At 38.5% G+C, this 19,808-nt stretch overlaps 1 protein-coding gene across 2 annotated transcripts; it reads left to right on the forward strand.

Annotated features, from left to right (window-relative positions):
- The first annotated feature begins 3,811 nt into the window (after positions 1–3,811).
- Positions 3,812–17,744, forward strand: LOC111853841 (uncharacterized). Of its 2 annotated transcripts, none has more exons than XM_023831191.2 (6): positions 3,812–4,090; positions 6,005–8,609; positions 11,703–11,796; positions 12,190–12,239; positions 13,985–14,047; positions 14,759–17,744. In XM_023831191.2, the coding sequence occupies exons 2-5, from the start codon at positions 6,012–6,014 to the stop codon at positions 14,024–14,026; spliced, it is 2,784 nt and encodes a 927-aa protein (XP_023686959.2). In that variant the 5' UTR covers positions 3,812–4,090; positions 6,005–6,011; the 3' UTR covers positions 14,027–14,047; positions 14,759–17,744. The 2 variants fall into 2 exon arrangements, with proteins under 2 accessions (XP_023686959.2, XP_023686960.2); XM_023831192.2 differs by lacking the exon at positions 3,812–4,090 and adding an exon at positions 4,154–5,642.
- Positions 17,745–19,808: the final 2,064 nt, after the last annotated feature.

Raw genomic sequence — 19,808 nt, forward strand, 5'->3', positions numbered from 1 at the left:
TCTGTGTGTTTAATTTTATATTTCAAGTGAGAACTTTGGCTCAGCTACTCCAGGGGTCTCATTTATCAACTGCGTACAAAGGAGATTGCAGAAAGGCTTCCATCCCATTATTATTAGTAAGGCTTCCAAGACAATGCTCATGCTCATACTGCAAAGAGAGCCAGCGTTGTGACATCGAGAAACTGGCTACATTTATCCTCAGAGTTATCCGGCTAAAAAAGGAATCCAGCTTCATGATACAAGACCCTGATCCTTTGCTTCTCGCAAAACACCTGTTGTTTCAAAACACTGACATATTCCCTTAATTCTGTAAACTTTAATTTTGTACACAAGTAAATTACAGGGGGCACCGAGGACTAGGGTTGTCGCGATCACGTAACGACAATGTATGGAGCGTGCGCAATCATCACCAGGGCTTTAGATGATCGGTGAAAACCTTATCCGGACGCTGGCTTTTCGGTACTATACGGACGTTACTTGTGCCCACAGTTTGGTAAGCAGGCTAGTAGTGTGCTCAAGATATTCATGAGATGCATATTGTGATGCCCAAAAGTTAGTAATTTGTATAAGTTCGGCCTATCCTTAAGTTTAATAAACGTGTCAAACTTTGAACTGCTAAAAGTACCACCACACCTCCTGCATCTTTTACCTTGTTTATCCACAATATCTCCTCTTTCAAAGATGTTGTAGCTGTTGAGCTGTTCCTTTCTTCAGTGCCATGATTTACTAAAACAATTCACTATAGCAAAACTTAAGAAATTATTTGTTCTCAAGAAGTATATTACAGGGTTTTCAATTGCATGGTTCAGCCTCAAGACCCAACTTATTCCTTTATTTCTTTGTCAGTAAGTGACATTCAAGTTGTAGAAGTTGGCAGGGGTGTATTTTGTCCTTTTTAAAAAAAAATAACCACACACTCCACAGCCCACTGGAAATTGCCTTATAAACCACCAGTTAACACTAGTATAGTAGGTGGGTGAATCTCATATTTCTGAATCTGAATCTCACTGTCATATGAAACAATTATGGAACACCCAAAATCTAAAAATATGACTGTAAAATGTTGATCCATACATCCTTTATTCAGAAAGTTATGTATGTTGTGATGTCACGCTTAGGGAGTGGGATGAGCTGAAGCACTTCATCAAATAAGAACCACAGCACATCCTCACAAATAGGCTAAAAGAACCTGTTTGGTCGAACAAGGTGCGTGCATTTAATTTCAAAATGGCTTTCATCCACAGCAAGGATTATTCCTGGATACAAATCCTATGTGAACACATACATGCCCGGGCACCTCTGGGTCTTCCCAATGGATTTGTGTCTGTCTCTGTAACACAGCAGTGTTACCAAAAATTCACAGTGTAACTGCTTCTAGGTTGAGCACATACACCTAACATCACAAGATATTATTTCTACTATAGCAACAGTTACCACCTGATGTATTTTCAAGGTTGCTGGAACTGCTGGTAAGTTTGATGACGTCCTCTCAAATGCCTGCTCAACAGTTTCGCCACTGACAAAGAAGAACTTGATTGAACTTAGATGTGTTGGTCTCCAGAAGGGCCTTAAAGAGCTCGTGTGCATTCTGGAAGTCCCGGTCATGGCTTATTAGCACGTCAACAATCCTCCGTAAGGCTGCACTAACACCATCAGATGGTTCTTCACCATGGCTGGCCTTAAAAAAAATTCCCTGCCTTTATGGCTCTTTTGTCCAGCTTAGTGCTAAAAGGAAAAAGATTGCCCTTCTGCTTGTACTGGATACAAGAACCTTCAATAAAAAAGTGTATCACAGAAACCTCTGGGTATTTTCAGACAGTTCACATCAAAGCCTACTTTAGAGTAGTCTACTAAAATCAGAATATTAATATTAAAAACAATAAAATAAAATCATTATCTTATGTACAAAAATAACAGAACGAGTTATTGCACACTATACGTTTAAGAAGTATTGCACAGATTTAACTCTGTAAGGTATTGCACAGGTTTGTGAAAGAGAGCATACCCTTTCGGTGTTCATTTATTATTGCAACAGCCCTAGAATATGTGCTGTTTTTCAGTCTGTTTGTTTTGGCTTTTATCGACCTGTACCGCCTTCCTGAGGGTAACAGCTGGAAAAGTCACTACTGTCAATTGTCAATCATTCAACCCCGTCAAAATGACTCAACCCTGTTGCAATAAAAAATGTGATGTTTTTAGATAATAGCAGCCATAACTCCATATTAAAATTAGACAAAAGCACCACATGGCATTTAGGACATCATACAATTATAATATTTTGCAACACTATTGTTTAATTTTTCCTAAACAACTGTTTACTATCATGTATTTATACAACAGAATTACAATGTTAAGCCTTACAATATCAATCTGACAATAAAAAACAATGAAAAATAGGTAAGAAAAGACACCGACACTTGGCTTATTTTGTAGCATGTTCTTCAAAAGACTTGTCTGATGTCACTTCCTCAATGCTGATGTCACAGTGACATCCATTATTTTTATAGGGGGTAAAGGGTATGGCATGATGGGGTTGGAAGCAAACTGGGGGGTGTGTGTAAATATGTCATGGAAAATTCATCTATTTTTTCAAAAAGAAAATATTTTTGCTTAAAGCAACAAAATTCTGGTATTAATCAATGTTTGATATAAAATGAAAATGTAGGACATGCAAACATGTTTCCCTGTGTAAACCTTAGAGAAGAATCTTTCTAAATAATTATATATATATATATATATATATATATATATATATATATATATATATATATATATATAAAAACATTAAACCACCTGCATTGATTGATGGTGCATTTATGCAAAATGTTACCTGGCCCGTTTTTTGCCATAGTATATAACTAAAAGTGTCATGAAACAAGAAAAACAAGAACTATATCGATGCTTTCATGAAGGATATCTGTTCAAAATGCAACATAAAAGGGCCTACGTTGACCTATATTATCCTCTACTTGTAATTTTATACACCCGTTTTCTCGAAAGACACTTTAATGTAACATACGTCTAAAGTACTTATAAAAATGTGTTTTTATAAGGACAGGTTAGCAGCAATTCAGAATAACTACTCAACTGTACAATGGTACTTTTTTCGTGATATTAGTTAACAAGCGTTTTGCTAATATCATTAAACACTTCCCATTATAAATGTAATGAGTACACTTAAGAAATGAAAAAAATCACAATGGCCCCATTCACCGTCAAAAAAGAGAAATGGGCCTAATCGTACAAAGCAACCTCAAGACCATCAGGCTGCGAAAAAATTAAAGCAGCTACACTGAACCTAGTTACAGATATCTCCACGTCTATTTTATTTTGGTTTCAGTTTAAGGCTATTTTGCTGTCCGTCGATTCTGATTCGTTAAATATTGCAAGTTTTTAACAAGTGATTAAAATTGCCATTTACAATTATATATACCACACGAGTCTGATAAAATATTTCAGAATGTTATTTAAAAAAAAAAAACTTTCGGCTACAACACAATTAAAGATCATATATAGCACTGTTATATATGTACTATCCCACAGACAGTACACGCATATGTTTATCGATTAACAATAAAAATGTGTAATATTTACAAAAATAATGCGTGAAATGATCCAGTTCTCTTTCATACACTGGAGTTTTTATGCTGTATTTTCGTCGGTTTGTAATATTTTCTACATATAGCTGTTTCCCCATAGGTGTTTAACCTATGCAGATGTAAGGATCCCATTACACGCAGTTACCTCGGAGCCCCGCATTCGGCCGACGCCCATTGGTCCCTCTCGCCGGCGCGACCCCGCCTCTCCCCTCCGCGTCTCCCATGATGCCTCTCTTTGGCTACCAGCTGACTAGCTCCGTTCTGGAAGTGCGGCTCACGCTCGGCTAGCGCGGACGGCGAATAAAGCGTGTTCTCTTTCGTCCCGTCATAAATTCTCCTCGCTGGAGCCAGCGGCTTGTTAGACGTCCGGCGTTGTTGTGTCGGTTGGCAGGAGCACACGGGACTTCGAACGAGATGTGGGGTGCCGCAGGTTCCTGGTTAAATAGTGCGTTTTAGAGCCCACCGCCCTCCCCGGACCTCTTCTCGTTTCGGTAAGTTTCTAGCCCAACGCAATACATTACATGGCTTCTTTTGTTTCAGCTGCTAAGGGCCTAGGCGTGGATCCGCGACCAAAGCAGCCAAAGAGAGAGATCGTGAAGCGTGATAGGGGGGCAGGCATTTGATCTGTCAGCTCACCTTCCGTAGTGTGAGGGGATTTCCCCCTCCCCATGTCTGTGATCTCCACTTCAGGGCACGATGGCTCTTTTTTTCTTTTATGTCTGGATAGCCGGAAAGCTAGCAGCAACACTTCATGTAGAGTGCCTGCTAAGCTAGCCACCTCTCCTAACTAGTCAGCCAGAGGGGGACTTGGCGGGTGCGCGCTGGAAATTACAGAGCCGCCGTTTAACCTCGTTGTTAGTCTGGTGACGAAGCTGATTTGGGGTGGATGTGAAGCAGCCATTGAGTAGACGGACATGTTTGCATTGGCTGGAAAGTATGTATTGTGTGGCGGTTGAAAGACGTGCGGTAAGCGGCTCCTGTCACTTCTTCGGCTTGTCGACCAGGGGTCTCTCGTAACTTGTTAGTTAACCGACGGCAGCGTGGTTCGATAGGCGCGCGTTAAAAAGGCCGAGCACGTTTCTAAGCGAGGAATCGTCTAACTGGTCATGCTTTCGGGTTATATGAAATATCTGGTTATAATACGGACTGGCTACTGGTTAGCGATACTGACCAGGTTGTCAGTGCCGCTGACTGTTGGGTTCTGTGGACTGGTGACTTGACTATAACGAAATTAACCACGGGTTGGGTGGTTAAATGGTTTTGCTGGTGAGTAACTGCACCCAGAAGTTGCGGTATTTAGTCACGTTTGACTTATCTAGACGTTAACTATCTGCGTCTCCGCTTTACAAAATTACAGATGTAATATTTTTAGGTCCAGAAAGTAAACTAAACAGCCCGCTCCTTAGTTAATTGCCCACAAACAAACTTTGGCGTTCAGGGAGCTATACCGTTATCTTGTGTCTGACTAATTTTGATTAAACTTTTTGCCAAGAAGTCCATGTAACATTCAAGCTGTTGTTCCTTTACAACATTTTACGCTGAAGCCCGTTTTCAATTTCACTCCGCTGTGGGTGTTTTTTGTCGAAGAAAATGATGGCAAATGAAAGTATTATATAAATATAGCTACTTCAAGTAGAAATTACGGGCTGAAAACGTGGCTTGGAAAATCAGGAAATAGCCGGTGGTTGAAGCGGTTTGGTATGTTAATGGCAGCCAGAGGTATGAAGAAACGTACATCTAAAGTTGCTTTACATCTTTGAAGTAATATTAAGAAATGAGTGACGGAAGTAATTTTTGAGTGGAAATGTGTGTGGAATTTTGTACTGTTGGCATGGCTGGTTGAGTAAAAATCGTAAATCTGCTTCAGAAGATTATGGAATTATGTTGCAACATCATTTTTGCAAATTTGGTCTTTTTATAGGAATTATTTTGTTTTTATTAAGGTTAAGTCAAAGAAAGGCCTTGAAATTGTACTAATGTACTTGATTTGCTGTTGCGAAATCAAGGGATAAATGAGTAAAATGAAGACTGGAGGTGGGACAGGTAAATATAAAAATGTAACTGCAAATAGTATGGCTCCTGTTCTAGGTTATAGACATATAGACGAATGTAAATATTTGCTTGATATGGCAATTTAAAATGTCTTGTATGCTGGAAATGCCTGGGGAGGGGTTACTTCTCACATGTTCCCATTGGCAAACAATATATAAAGAGGTTTTTTTTTTAGCCACAGGAAAATGAATATCTTTATGTAAACCAGTCAGTAAGTGTGGGTGGTGATCTATTGTTTATTTTCAGTGGCGCAATACATTACAAAACAAGGGTTCAGGAAATGTTTGATTTCCCTGTACAGTCAAGCACTGACAGTGATAATGTTTTCTTGATGCTTTCTCTTTGATTTTCAGAATTGCCATGGAACCTCCACCTCAGTCAGATGGTTTACTCTCTCAAGACCTCTCAACGTGCAGCTTATCCTCCGCCTTAAACCTGACAAGGAAAGGCGAAGACAGTCTTCTCAAAAGCACTTCCATGGAAGCCCTACGTGTGGTAAAGAAGCCCACCTGGCACAACATTGGTTCCGGGAACAGCAGAGGACTTGTGTACTCTGAGAACGAATCCGACCACATGTCTCAGCCCAGTCAACAGATTCAACCAAACAATACTTTTTCTAATGCAACAGTCACTCTCTCGTATGTGAGCAGGTCTCATGTCTTCTCCCCCCCCAACTCCCTCTCGCAGCTACCCCCCGTTTGTGGAGTTCCCTCCATAAACAGAAAATTTTCCGGACACTCCCCTCCTCATGAAGCAGATGCTCTGGCGAATGAAGCTGGTAGAAGGGGTCTTTGTGTCGACATCGACCAATGCATCCTGCCGCATGCTGCTAAGCCTGTCATGTTGTCATCACAGTCTGAGGTGTTCGAGACCAGCACTCAGGCTCAGTTAATCGAGAGTGTAGGTGGAGCTCGTTTTATGCAGCAAGCTCTTGAGATAAATGGGAACAAAGATGCCCATACTATGGGTATGGAGAAACTTGAACCTGCACTTGGAGATGGATCCTCGGAATGCGTGCATTCTGAGGCAAAGGATGGCTGTGTGCTGAATGGCATTGGCAACAGCTTCTCAAGTCATGGCTCATGCAAGGAAAAGTCCACAGAGAGCTGCATTACAGACATAGTGGCAGAGATCAAAAAGTGTGACTCTGAAATGGTTTCCTTGATTTCAAGAACTAAGGAGCCAGTCGATTTGCTGGACAGCACTCTTTCAAGGAACACATGTAATAGAAATGGGGAATATGTTAGCCCTTTAGAAGATCCTTTGTCACCCCCTGCTACCTCATTGGATGAAACAGAAGATGTTTTTGTTTTGCCACAAACACTAAGCTCTCCCACTAGTGAGAATTTTACAGATAATGGCTCTGTCATTGCAGTAGAGGAGGGATCCGGTGATCTTTCTGAAACTGAATTTCCAGTGGCAACTGTGGAAGACGGAAGTCCTCTTCAGAGGAGTTTTAGTAACAGTGATGATGTTGAAATGCCCATCACCAGCAATGGAATACAAATACTGCCAGCAGATGTGCCAGAACATTGCAGGCCACTATCTGATCCGGATGGTGATCTGTTGAAAAACAAGGGCAGGTTGTGTGAGGTCCAGGAAAATAACACTTTGGTGCCTGATGACGCTATTCTCAATGGGAGTGTGCTTGCGCAAGAGAGGACTACCCAGAGGAAGAAACTTCCTCCCCGTTCCAGGAGGGGAACTCGCTTAGAGGCCATTGTCCAGAACATTACACCTTCCAGGTATAAAGTGACAACTAATTTACATTCCAGTAAAAAATGCTGCAGTTCTCAAACTCACCCCGTAAATGTAGAGGTCCTTCAAAGCCAGGATTCCCTAAAAGATGCATCTGGTTTAGAACAAGAGCCCAATTTAAAGACAACAGTCTTGCCGAATATTAACACTGATAACACTGACACAGACAAAAGTAAAACTTCTACCTCAGACTCAGAAAACTTAAGCACCTTCAAAGCTTTATATAGTACCACATATCAAGAACCAGTAAACCATGAGGACACAGAAAAGGACCAAGGTAACAGGTCACGGCCCAAGCGTTCTACAAGGGCTAGGGGAAAGATGACCATGCCAAAAATATGTCCAAGTTCTGCAAAGCAGCACAAGGTTTCAGTGGCCAACAAGCCTATACCTACTACTAGAAAAGCCCATATCACCAAACGAAAGCGGAAGAAATACAAAACTGGACAATCCTCCTTGTTTTCACCACAGGAGCCAGAAATCAAGCTTAAGTATGTGAATTACAAGGATGAAAAAAGGGATGTTAAAGCAGACAACTTCTCCCCATTTATACGTATGGAGGTCAAGGAATATTCTACATGCACAGTTATCAACTATGCTGAAGAGGAGAATGCAAGACTAAGAAAAGGACAGCAGCAGGTGTCTTCCAGGTTTATTTCCGGCATGGTTCCAACAACCTCTTGTTTGCAACTAGGTCGTGTTAGCGCTGAAAGCAAATGGCAGAACTCTCTGGTCTGCTGTTTATGCGGTGGGTCAGCCAATACCCTGGACCTTGGGGATCTTCATGGGCCTTACTATTCTGAGGGCCACAAACCTACCCCTAAGCCTCTGGTTAGTCAGCAGGACCTAAAGGAAGAGGACGATTCTAGTGACTCTGACTCCTCTTCCAGCATACGCCGAAGAAAGCATGCCCAAGGCGGGCGCAACTGGCCCCAGAGACCTAGTCACAGGCTGAGGCGGCATGATGTCCTCGAGACTTGCCGCAGGTGGGCTAATGACAACAACGGCTTGCAGAGCCCTTCGGCCAAGAGGCCACGGACCGAGTTGGCTGCTGGTGGTTGGTACAGCCCCCTTGTGGTTCCCTTGGACACCAGAGAATATTGGGTTCATGAAGATTGCAGTGTATGGTCAGCAGGTGTCTATCTGGTGAAAGGAAAGCTTTATGGACTGGAAGAGGCTGTAAGGCTGGCACAGGAGACGGTGAGATTTAAATTATATACCGGTTACCACAAATTTTCCAGAATTTCAGGTTTGTTCCCCCAAATCTGGGTGTTTGTGGACTGATTTTAGTATTAGCCTTATTTAAAACTGTATTTCATTTATAACGCACCCTCAAAGTGTGTATAATAAAAAACAAAACACTTCAGGTTTCTTGTCTGTTTTTCGCTTACCCAAATGGGCAAGTAAAATAAGAACAGGAGATGCTGTTGTATACAGTAAGTATGTTTTGAACTTTTAATAATAAAATCAGTTTGAAACTGGGTAATGCATATTTTAAAATAGTGCTTGTTAAAATAATGGGAAAAAGATAGGTGTTCATTATAGCTGCCAAGTTAAGCTCCTCTTCCAGAGAAGTGTACTGCTACTTTCCCGTGCTTTGTCTTGCCATGCACACTTATTTGCCAAGTGACAGGGAAAAAAAACATTAAATATTATACATAGAAAACTTGATGACTTGGTAGATCCCACCAGGTGTGTGTGTGTTGTAGATGTGTGGATTTACCTGTATTAGAATTCCACACTCTTAAACATGAAGACTTCCTGGTTCTTGTTATTTTTTGATTATACTTTAAACCGTTGTGGTTTATGGCCACAGGTACAAGGTCTGATGAAACATGCTTGCACATAGGGCTGGGAAATATCATCGATATTGCATCATGCATGCTCAATAATCACCAGGGCTTCAGATGACAGACACAACATTTGGCCAGGCACCAGCTTTTTGGTGCTATACAGACACTTATTTATGCCCACGATTTGTTAAGCAGTTTAGTAGTATGGCTAAAATATTAATGAGGCTTTGTATGATGCCCAAAAGTCATTATTAGTATAAATACACATATCCTTATGTTTAATAAATGTGTCAGACTTTGAACTGCAAAAAGTACCACCACACCGCCGACGTCTTTTTACCTTGTTTATCCACAAGATCTCCTCTTTTAAAAGATGTCATGTCTGCTCTTCTTCACCGCGGCTTCAGTGCATATTGCACTGAGGTATACAAACCGTAGTATACCAAACCGTAGTATACCAAAACAGTATTATGTGGGGTGCTCCGCTAATCGAATTTAAGAAACACAAAGTTTATACAGATTACTAACTTTTGGGTATCACAAAACGCATCTCATAAATATTTAAGCCATACTACTAATCTTCTTACCAAATTATGGGTGTAAATTAAGGTCCGTATAGCACAGAAAAGCTGGCGTCTGGCCAAATGCTTTGTCATCTGAAGCCCTGGTGATTATTGCACATGCGCGATATAATATCGATATATCGCCCAGCCCTACTTGCATGTATTCTTGAGAGACTGCTGTATAAATCTGTAGTCTGTGTGCTTGTATTCATTTCCCCAGATTTGAATAGTGTTTTTGTTTAATTTTTTATATCATGGGGGTCATCACAGTACCTGGAGATGCTGGTAGGCTAGGTTTGGCGCACTGGCATGTGGAATGTGTTTTCAGGCTTTTCAGCTTTTTGAATTGGCACATGTTTACATCTGAAGAAACATGATTTTGGGCAGTGATCTCTTGAAATCCATCAGTGAAGCAATTAAGAGTTGGGAACCAAAACCTACATCACCTGTGTCTGTGTGACTGAAGTTCACCACTTCATGCTAGACTTTGAGTGTAATCAAGATGAACTGAGACCTACAGTGATTATTGCAGACAGTAAAGCTACTTATGTATTACAGTCCTTGACACTTGTCAAAGAGCTTTTTAATTGCTTTATTTTATTCAAAATTAAAAAGGTGTTCCTTTCAAGTAAAAAAAAAAAAGAAAAGAAAAATGATGTAGCTTGCATTCCATATGAGTAGGATTAAAATCATTCAGTAGGGATCTTCAGTATAATTCTGTAAGCTTGGTTCCATGATTAAATGATGAAGCATATAAGAATGTGCCTGCATGTGAAGACACATTCATCCTGGCACTTGATGCAGCTGACAGTAGTAAAGATTCTAGCTTTGAATAAGTGTCCTTATCCTTCAAGTTGCAACAGAGCCATGGAGAGGTGGCACGGAGTAAGGGTTGTGAAATTTTACATTGAAAGGGAGTCCTTGTGTAACCTATATCGTCTATGTCGGTCTTTAGTTTTGTCATATGTTTGACCATTTTACTGGCCTTATTTTATGATAAGTATTATGTATGAAATTTTTTACTGGAAAACATTTTAATTAGAGATGGGGCCAATCGTCATTTTTTCAGTTCCGATCTGATTCCGATACACAACTAGTGATAACGATACAGATTCCAATACAAGAGCGCTTTTTACTTTAATAGTTTAATATCATAAATGCACAAAATATTTATACTTTCTATTAATATTTTTAAGCTGGTAAATACAGATGTATGCTAAAAAGTGTACTTGAAACATTCATAACGTAGTGTTCCACCTCATTTGTACGTCTTGTTTTAAGCATTTTTGTGACACTTGCAATTCAATATAAAGCAACACATTTTTTTCTCCCACTGGCAGCACCGTCACTTACACTTCATCGCAATAGCAGAATAAGCTGTAGCGAGTACACAGTATAGTTGATTTTGGCGGCCTGTCTTAATTTTAGTTTTAGTCTAGTCTTTGCGTCAAGCTGTCATTTTAGTTATTATTAGTCTTAGTCTCGTCCATACTCATTTTAGTCTAGTCAAGTTTCTGAGCATTTTAGTGATATTTTAGAATTATCCATGACTATTTTAGTCTAGTTTTAGTCAACAAAAACTGATGAAATTTTAGTCAAGTTTTAGTCAGTGAAAATTGTAGTCTCTTTATTTTAGTAATGCAATTCTATTTTACCTAGTCAATATAGTATAAGTACCTAGTAGAATAGACAAAAACAAAATTTTCTTTTAGTCAAATGCATTTCACAGTTAAAACAAGGTTCTTATTATATTATTGTTGCCTTATAGATTCAAGAATACATCCATTCCAGACACGGAAGACGCTCTGATTTGGATTTATTTTGCCAACCAATTTTAATCCTGTTTGTAATATTACCAAATGAGATATCAATGTTTTAATATCAGTTAGTTGCCACTGTGCTGGTCTTTCAATAACATGGTTTGTCTCTGTCCTCAGGTTTGCTCCACTTGTCACAACAGAGGTGCCACCTTGGGCTGTGTCTTCAAAGGCTGTTCCAATAAGTATCATTACGCTTGTGCATTGCATTCTGGTGAGTGGGGCCCCAAGGGGCTGCCTGTCTGCATACATGCGAGTTTGTCATCTTTGCTGCATGTGGTGCAGTCAGACTTTATAGGAGATTTATCATGATGCTTAACTGACTGCTTTTACAGCAGTCTTTCCAGCAGCTGATTTCAGGAGATAAGCATGCCTGATAAGATTCTAGTGCTTTATCTGCTTACATGGAGTGTGTTAATGTTTCTCTTGTAGTGCAGCCTTTAACTGGTCCATGATATGTGCTCTTAGCAGTGCTCATGAATTTTTTTTGTGCCAGTCTGCCCCACGCTGGAAAAGGAACAATCTGTCTTGCTGCCAGATATGTGGTGAAAATTGTGCTCTTGTTTGTTTGAATCATTGTGGTGCTCTTCATTCGTATTTTTTGCAGATTGTGTGCTCAACGAAGAAAACTTCTCAATGAAATGCACAAAGCACAAGGTAATGTCATTTTTGCCACTTCAATAGCTTGCTATATTTGTCATTCACTTTTTCCCCACTTCTGCATAATTGTGGTTGTTTTATTTAAACTTACTTAAATCATTGCAAAATAACTTGCAGTGGCACAGATGCCACGATTCAATTCTTATTCACAGGCTAATGATTATATTCAGTACGATTTGGATCCAATTCAATCCGTTAGGAATGTAAAATGAAACACTGTATACTGTAACACAGCTTTTAATATTTGGAGAGATGTTTAACAAGCTCTAAATGGAACACAAATTTACAAATGCAGAGTCACTGGAAACAAACTGTGAAAACCACTAAAGAAAGGCCAAAGGCTTGTACACCAAAATCTTATTTCAGAAACATACCGGTATTGTTTAGGGCTAAATCTGTCCCTGACCTCGCAATTCAATTAAATTTTCATTCACAAGTGCCCAATTAGATTGAGTTTTGATTCTGTTAAATTTGTTTGACAGATTCTCTAATGTGCAATCAAACCAGATTTGTTGTAAATAGAACGACTACAGGTGCAGCACTGTAGCGTTAACATTGCAGAACAAAGCAACTTAAGATACCATTATATCACAAAAATAAGATGACAAAATACAATATTGAAATTTCTTCTTGTACTTGCCCGTGAATACACTGACATATTTTGTCCACACTTCTCTCTGCAGTTTTTGTATCCAGCCATAATTAAATACATGCATGCAGTCTTTTAGTCACTTTCATTTGCTTCAGTGTTACCCACAATGCAACCCACAAGAAATGGATAATTAACAATATTCTCATAACTGACAGCAGTTCACATCCAATATCAGTTTTTTCTTTACATTGTTTCCTTTATTGTGTTTTATTTTAGCAGTGTATTGAATATGACTGGTTTAAGAATAAAGCCCTTCTTGACTTGTTCGCATTCACATGTTCTGATTTCTGCACTACCACGCTGCCAATACTTTTACAACTCAGCCTATTCAGGCAAGAGTGAAAATAGCACCTGCTGTACAATAAGAGGAACGATACAAGTAAAATTCAGTGAAAAAACGCTACCAGCTAAAGGTTTTTTCACACCACAAGTTTTTACCGCCTTTCCATCTACTTCATAAACTGCAGATTTTTTTATTCTTGTTAAACATTGGAAGCTTTAGTGAATAAGTATAAATGAAAATATAAAACACCACTTCCATGTTATGGAAACTTATGTTACATCCTATCAGCTGGTTGTGTGGTTATGGTATAGTCACATTCTCGACTGTCCTTTAAATGCACTAGTTAACAGTTTCATCTTAAATTTACACTGTTCACTAACTCTACAAGGGACCTTACTTGTTAGCAAAGAATATTGAGTGTATTTTTAATGTTCAGTTTGTGTAAAAATGTTTGACTGGTAGTATATTTTCACAGGGGAAAGGCATAATTAACTAGATCAATGTTGCAATTTTGTGAATCGATATCTAATTGTAAACCAGGATCATGATTAATCATAAAGTCAGTATTTTTTCCCCACCCCTAGTAGTAAGACACATTAATTTATCAGGTATGCATTGGGTAAGTGTTGTAACTGGTATATTGGGGTGTGTGTGTTTTCCTGGTGGGACATTGAATAAATGTTCATCCAATGGTTTCAGTTCAGAAAGTGGTATTTAAAAAAACATTTTGGAGTTTGAGGCAGATGTTGCTCAGATGTCATTTGTATGGTGTCATGAATAATCCTGATGTATCCCTTAATTGTCCAGAATAAATCATTCAAAGGATCCTGTAAACAGGAGAGCAGGTGACGGGAGAAGATGCTATGCAAGGTTAGAGTTTTTCTGTAACTGCATGTTTATTCCTCTACTGTTACCAAAGAGAAACGGTGACAGAAATGACTGGGAGAGTAGAAAGACCCCCATTGCTGTATTTCAAGTTGACGACATCCATTTGTGGTGAACAGCTCAATCAAGTGCAATATAATCATTACTACAAAGTTAAATTGCACTTGAAAACCAAGGGATTTTTTAAATGTTTATTATTTAAATAAGGAAGCAATGCAGTTATGAGGTCCCAGTGCTTTTTTTTCTTGATATTTAGAGTTAAGAAACCATTTTGTTCACCCAAATTAGCATGATTTCTAACTAAAAGTGTCTGAAATTGAAAAATAGTGTGTAAGCTATGATTTGTATAATACCTCAATAGTTTGTTCTCAGTGATGTAAACTGGGAAAATGTTCCAAAAACCATTTTAGAATGGGGTAGAAGTGCTTGTGCAGTCGATCTTGATGACGAGCACTAACCGATGCCTACAATCGGGCCTTTTTTGGTCATTATTAAACTAAAGGTAATCCTGATACTGATGCGTAATTGTCCCTGATATAGTGATAACAGGAAATCCAAAACGTCAGCATATAATTCTATACCATTGCAAGTAGTTTTTAAGGAAAATTTGAAACTGAAATAAATTCACTTATGTGAAGCCTTTTGTTTGGTTTTCCGTAATGTCAGTGTTTGACAGGTTGCTTCTTTCCCTAACAGATCACAGATCTTTCCCCGGCAGATTGAATTGCCAGCAGTCTGCTGAAGCACCTCTAGTCAGTCCAACAACATGGTTAAACTGGAAAAATGTGCTAGAATGTTTTTGGAAGCAAGGGTTCGGTTGAATGCAAACACCAACAAACCTTAATTGTTTCTGTTTTTTAAGTACTGGCTCCACCTATAACACCACTGGCAATCTTCACAGCTACCTGTTGTCTTCTGGAATTTGTATATTCTTCTTGGTCTGAAGCCTTTAATAATAAAACCATGGGTAGCTTAGCTTGCAGTTTAAAACTGTCAATACAGAATCTGGTTGCTGGTTCAAAAAGGCATAAACTTATTGTATATTAAGCCCTAATCCATTGTAAGATTGCTTTAAACTGTAATTTATTGCCATTTTAATTTGAACAAGAAATGTATGGTGTCATGTTTAAAGTAATTTTATTGGAAAATGCTCAATTAAATTTCCCAGCTGGATATATAGTTTTTACAGTTTTGTAAGTGCAGTTTTCAGGGGATTATTTATATTTTTGTTTTTGACTCTACTGATTTATTTTTTTTTCCTTTTCCTTTTGGTGAATGACCAGTTTGTGTGCGCATTTTCTGCTTTTATTTAATTTTGAATGGCAATAGTGTTGCATATTATTTTCCAAGACTGCACATACGTGTATGTGCGTGCCTGTGCGTGCACGTCTGCCTCTAGAGTGTCAGTCCTTGATTCAGTCATTGAGACGGCTGTCTTTTCAGAGGTCTGCAGGACGTTCTGCAAGCTCTTCATTGATTTCGCACATCGACTGGTGTGTGTTTGTATGTTCACCACTTGAATGTACTTCTTGTCCTCACTGCTTATTATAGCTACTTTTTGAAAGGTGAAAGGGGGTAGCTGAAAGCACTTTTTTAAGAGGCACTTAAAGCATTAATTATTACAGCTAATGTGTAATTCCCTGCACAGGCCCCATATTTGCCTGCAAAGCTCTTACCATATCCCTTGTTTACAATTGCCCCTATCCCTTCATCAGTGTTTTGGGCATTTGTAGAATAAATGGTTTTCAGCTGCCATATCTTCTGTTTTTGCTTAAATTGTCTGATTGGAATTTTAACAGAATCAGTTCTATGAGGTGTCTCTTTATTTAGGGTTGGTGAAGTGAAATGACTTAAATGGACTGTCAGCCTCTGTCTCCTATGATATTGCAATGCATGGCTCGATATTAATGTGTGCCTGGGACAAATTAACACTAAACCACCTCAGCTTTCTTAATTAGTGAAAGTACCGCTTCAATGGGGGGTGGTTTTGCTTGAATTTTTTTTTTTTTTCTTTTTCTTTTAAGATTTCTGTTTTCATTTTTATTGTTAATGCTCTCTTAAACACGGAAAGTAGCAGTTTACAAGCATTTGATAATAGTTAGAAACTGGCCTTTGCAGAAAATACCTCACTTTAAAAAATTTTGCTATTGGCTGTTGTTCAGCTGCTTGCTGTCAGTGGCATGCAGGCACACAGATGTAACGATAATGTGAAATGTCGAGATGCCCCCTGGAAGATTAGCATTTGTTTTCCATTTAACTTCCCTCTGTTTTTCAAAGTTCTATTATAGGTATTCAGCAGTATTTAAATGGCCTTATAGTTCTCATTCCCAGGATTCTGTAATAGATCCTACATCTCCAGCATTTGTAGCTGTTAGTGTTAGCCATGTGCTATTTATTAGTAAATAGCGGAAATGGGTTGTGTACTCATTATTTCCTACAGGTAAATATGTCAGTGTACGGGGTAAGTGCACAGCAAATTAACCAGTGCTTTAATCTATGTTCTTTCAGCTTGTGTGTGGTTGCATTAGTAGTTGACATGCACAACCAGGCAAAGTTAATGTCGAGCCCTGCTTAAAGTTATGCTTCCAGGAGGACCAGTACATGAAGTGCCAAAGTGGAAGCCAGTAAAAAAAAAAAAAACAAAACTGACAATACATTTCTATGGTGATTACAACTTAAATTGGTGATTTACTCAGTTATTACCCAAAATTGTGTCATAGTGTCCCAATGTTTCTCTCATTGTTAAAATGAACTATGAAGAGAGGAGGAGTCATTGAAAGGTAGCCTGTAGTATCATTGGCCTGCTCATGCATATGTCGGTGCTTCAGTATATTTATGTAAAATTACATATTTAAGACTTTCTACTGTGTCTGAAGTACTACCAAGAGAGAAAGTGCTGGGTATTTTTGAATGACAATTAAATGGATCTTGGCTCTTAATGTTATGTGTTACCGGATAGGCCTCTCTGGGGGGGTTTTATTATTTTTATTTTTGATTATTTGTGATGGGGATTTAGAGCAAAAACTGTGTTGCATGTTGGTCCTGCCAGGGGGTGATTCACCCATAAGAAAACAAAGAGAAGGAGAAAGAAGTATTACATTGTCTATCAGCTGTTGTCATTTTTCCTGTCATGAATTTTGTCATAATAAATACTCTGTTCCTACCCTGTGCTGTCAGTCTGTGTTGAAAAACAGTGATGCCAAGTATATCAGATATTAGGTGAAGAAAATTCTGTATTGTTCAGCTTCCTTTGCATTCCTGTCAAAAAGCTTTAGTCAGCAACAGTACACCAAACATGCTTTTTTGTGTTTACCAGAAAGATTTTAAGGTGTAAAATGGCTACATTCTCATTTTTAAAATTTGTTTGATATTGATTTTTTTTTTTTTGTCTTTCATTGTTCCCACGCACCAACTGCTGGGTACTCAGGATTATTCAAATCTGAAGTGTAAGACTATTATTTGACACTGTTTTAAATTCTTCAGATATCCAATCAAAATACAGCCCTTTTATTTTTGAATGTGATTGGGCAAGTGTAAATGTACCTGAAAATGCAGCCAATGAAAACACCCCTTTCTAAAGGTCAAATATCAAATTTTGAACACTGTAGAGCTTGTATTTTTATGTGTTCCTCCATTGCAATCTGATGTTTGCCTTATCAGTATTAAACGTTTTTGAATAAAATCAGGTGTTTGTTGTTTCTGGGAAGATCGTTTTTAAACAAGGCGAATTTTCAAGTGTCATTACATTCAGGCTTGGCTTTTTTTTTTTTAAAGTGTTCAAGATTGCATTCATTGACCATTATAAAGCTTTCATAGGAACTACGCCGTCTATGTGTCCATACGCTGACTTGGGTTATGGGAGACCTGCAAGATTTCTGCATGTTTTGCCGGGCTTGAAGGTATGGTTGCTTTTTAAATTGCTGTATAAGAAAGCTTTGGCTTGTAATATCCGTCAGTTTACATTGGACAAACTACTTCATATGTGTTCAGCATGTCAAAGTCGCATGGTATGGTCAGAAGTTCATTGCACATAAGACCCGAGTGAGTTATTTGCAGTGTTGGGCAACAGCTACAGTTTACAGCTTCTTTGTATAGTTTCAGTATACGGTATGCTGAGGTGATATTTGCATATTCCTCAGAATTGCTTATCTCAGCAACATGTCATTGGTATATTGTGTAGCTGTCACATATGGTCCACCCCTTTCTTGCAGCATATAATATTGATCGTATAGTTTTGTATCATATTTTGTATATACATTTAATGCTCTAAATGGGGACTTGCGTAGGATTAGCTGTATTTTTTTTTGCTGTATTTCTTAAATATAGCTGCTTAATATATTTCTCAAATATATTAAACTGGAACTTTAAAAAGTATAACATACATTTATTAGATTACTTGAGAGCACACATTGAAACGATGATCGCAGTATGTTTTGTAACCTCATTCTCTGTTCATTTAGGTTTCTTGATTGGTTCCCTCGAGCTTTTCTGTTTTTGTGACGACGCTCCTCACGTGACAGGCTTATTATTATGGGTCATCGTGGAAAGTAAGTAGCGCTGCTTTTATCGGACATCGCCCCAATACGGGCACATTTATCGCGGTGTAGCGGACAAACCTTGTGGGAACCAAACGGGCTGGAAAAAAGAGCGAGGTACACATGTTATTTAGAGAAGAATAACTCTGCCAAATATAAGCTGGAAGCTTGACAAACGCCCAGCAGGACATTTTCATGCCTCTCATGCTGCTGCGTATTTCACATACGGCTCCCTGTTGACTGACTCCGTTGGTGATGAATGTTAGCGCCTTTAATTGTGTTACCTACCTCATGTGCGCCCATTGAAATAACAGTTACTGTCACAAAAAGGAATTTGTCGGAATATAAGGTGGAACTGCGTTTCTTGTGGTGGACGGATTGTTTAAAGTTTGTGGACTATAACTTTGGAGACATCTAGTGTTAAATATGTGTAAATGTGTGTCTTCCAGATAACGCGGGTTCGAAAGAGCTGCTTGAAATTTTCGTCGCCGTTCCGACGTTGAAATGCTTCGGCACTTTTTAAAAAGTCCTTATTGAATATATTGAATATTGAATATTTATTTATTTGCAGACTCGTGGTCCTTAAAAGCGATGTGATTAGGAAGGATGTTTTCTGCTGATATAAGTAATTAATATATTCACTTGTATCTGGGGAAACATAAATGGGCAATAATGTACGTACTGTTTTTGTCAAACGTTTAACAGATTTCCTTTCCGAATTCGTGAACCGCCTTAATAAATTCGTTTTGTGGAAAAAATATTAGAATATATTTTTAAATATAATTTGGAATGTTACCCTTAACATGTTGGTATTCTGTAGTTTATTGCCATAGAATAAATGTCATCATTTTTTAAAATAATTTTTAAATTTTGCCGTTTTCTTTATTACATATGTGAGTTAAACCAGTAGCTAGGTGACTGACGGCACTCAGTAATACATCCAATCATTTCTGACGTCTCTTAGTGGTTTAATGAGAAATGAGTTTGTATTACTTTTGAATCAAGTGGACAGATACTATAGTGTATGAATCTGAACGGATTTGTATTTCAAAATCCAAATGTAATATGCTATGATGCCTTTTTAAATATGATGCTTTTTAAAACAATTGTGAATTTTAAATGACCCATCCAATGCACCCCTATGCTACCACACACATTAAAAAATAAATCCCAGACGACATTGATGAAAACACACATTCCCCAAATATACG

Source organism: Paramormyrops kingsleyae, chromosome 5, assembly GCF_048594095.1.
Source record: "Paramormyrops kingsleyae isolate MSU_618 chromosome 5, PKINGS_0.4, whole genome shotgun sequence".
Lineage (NCBI taxonomy): Eukaryota > Metazoa > Chordata > Actinopteri > Osteoglossiformes > Mormyridae > Paramormyrops > Paramormyrops kingsleyae.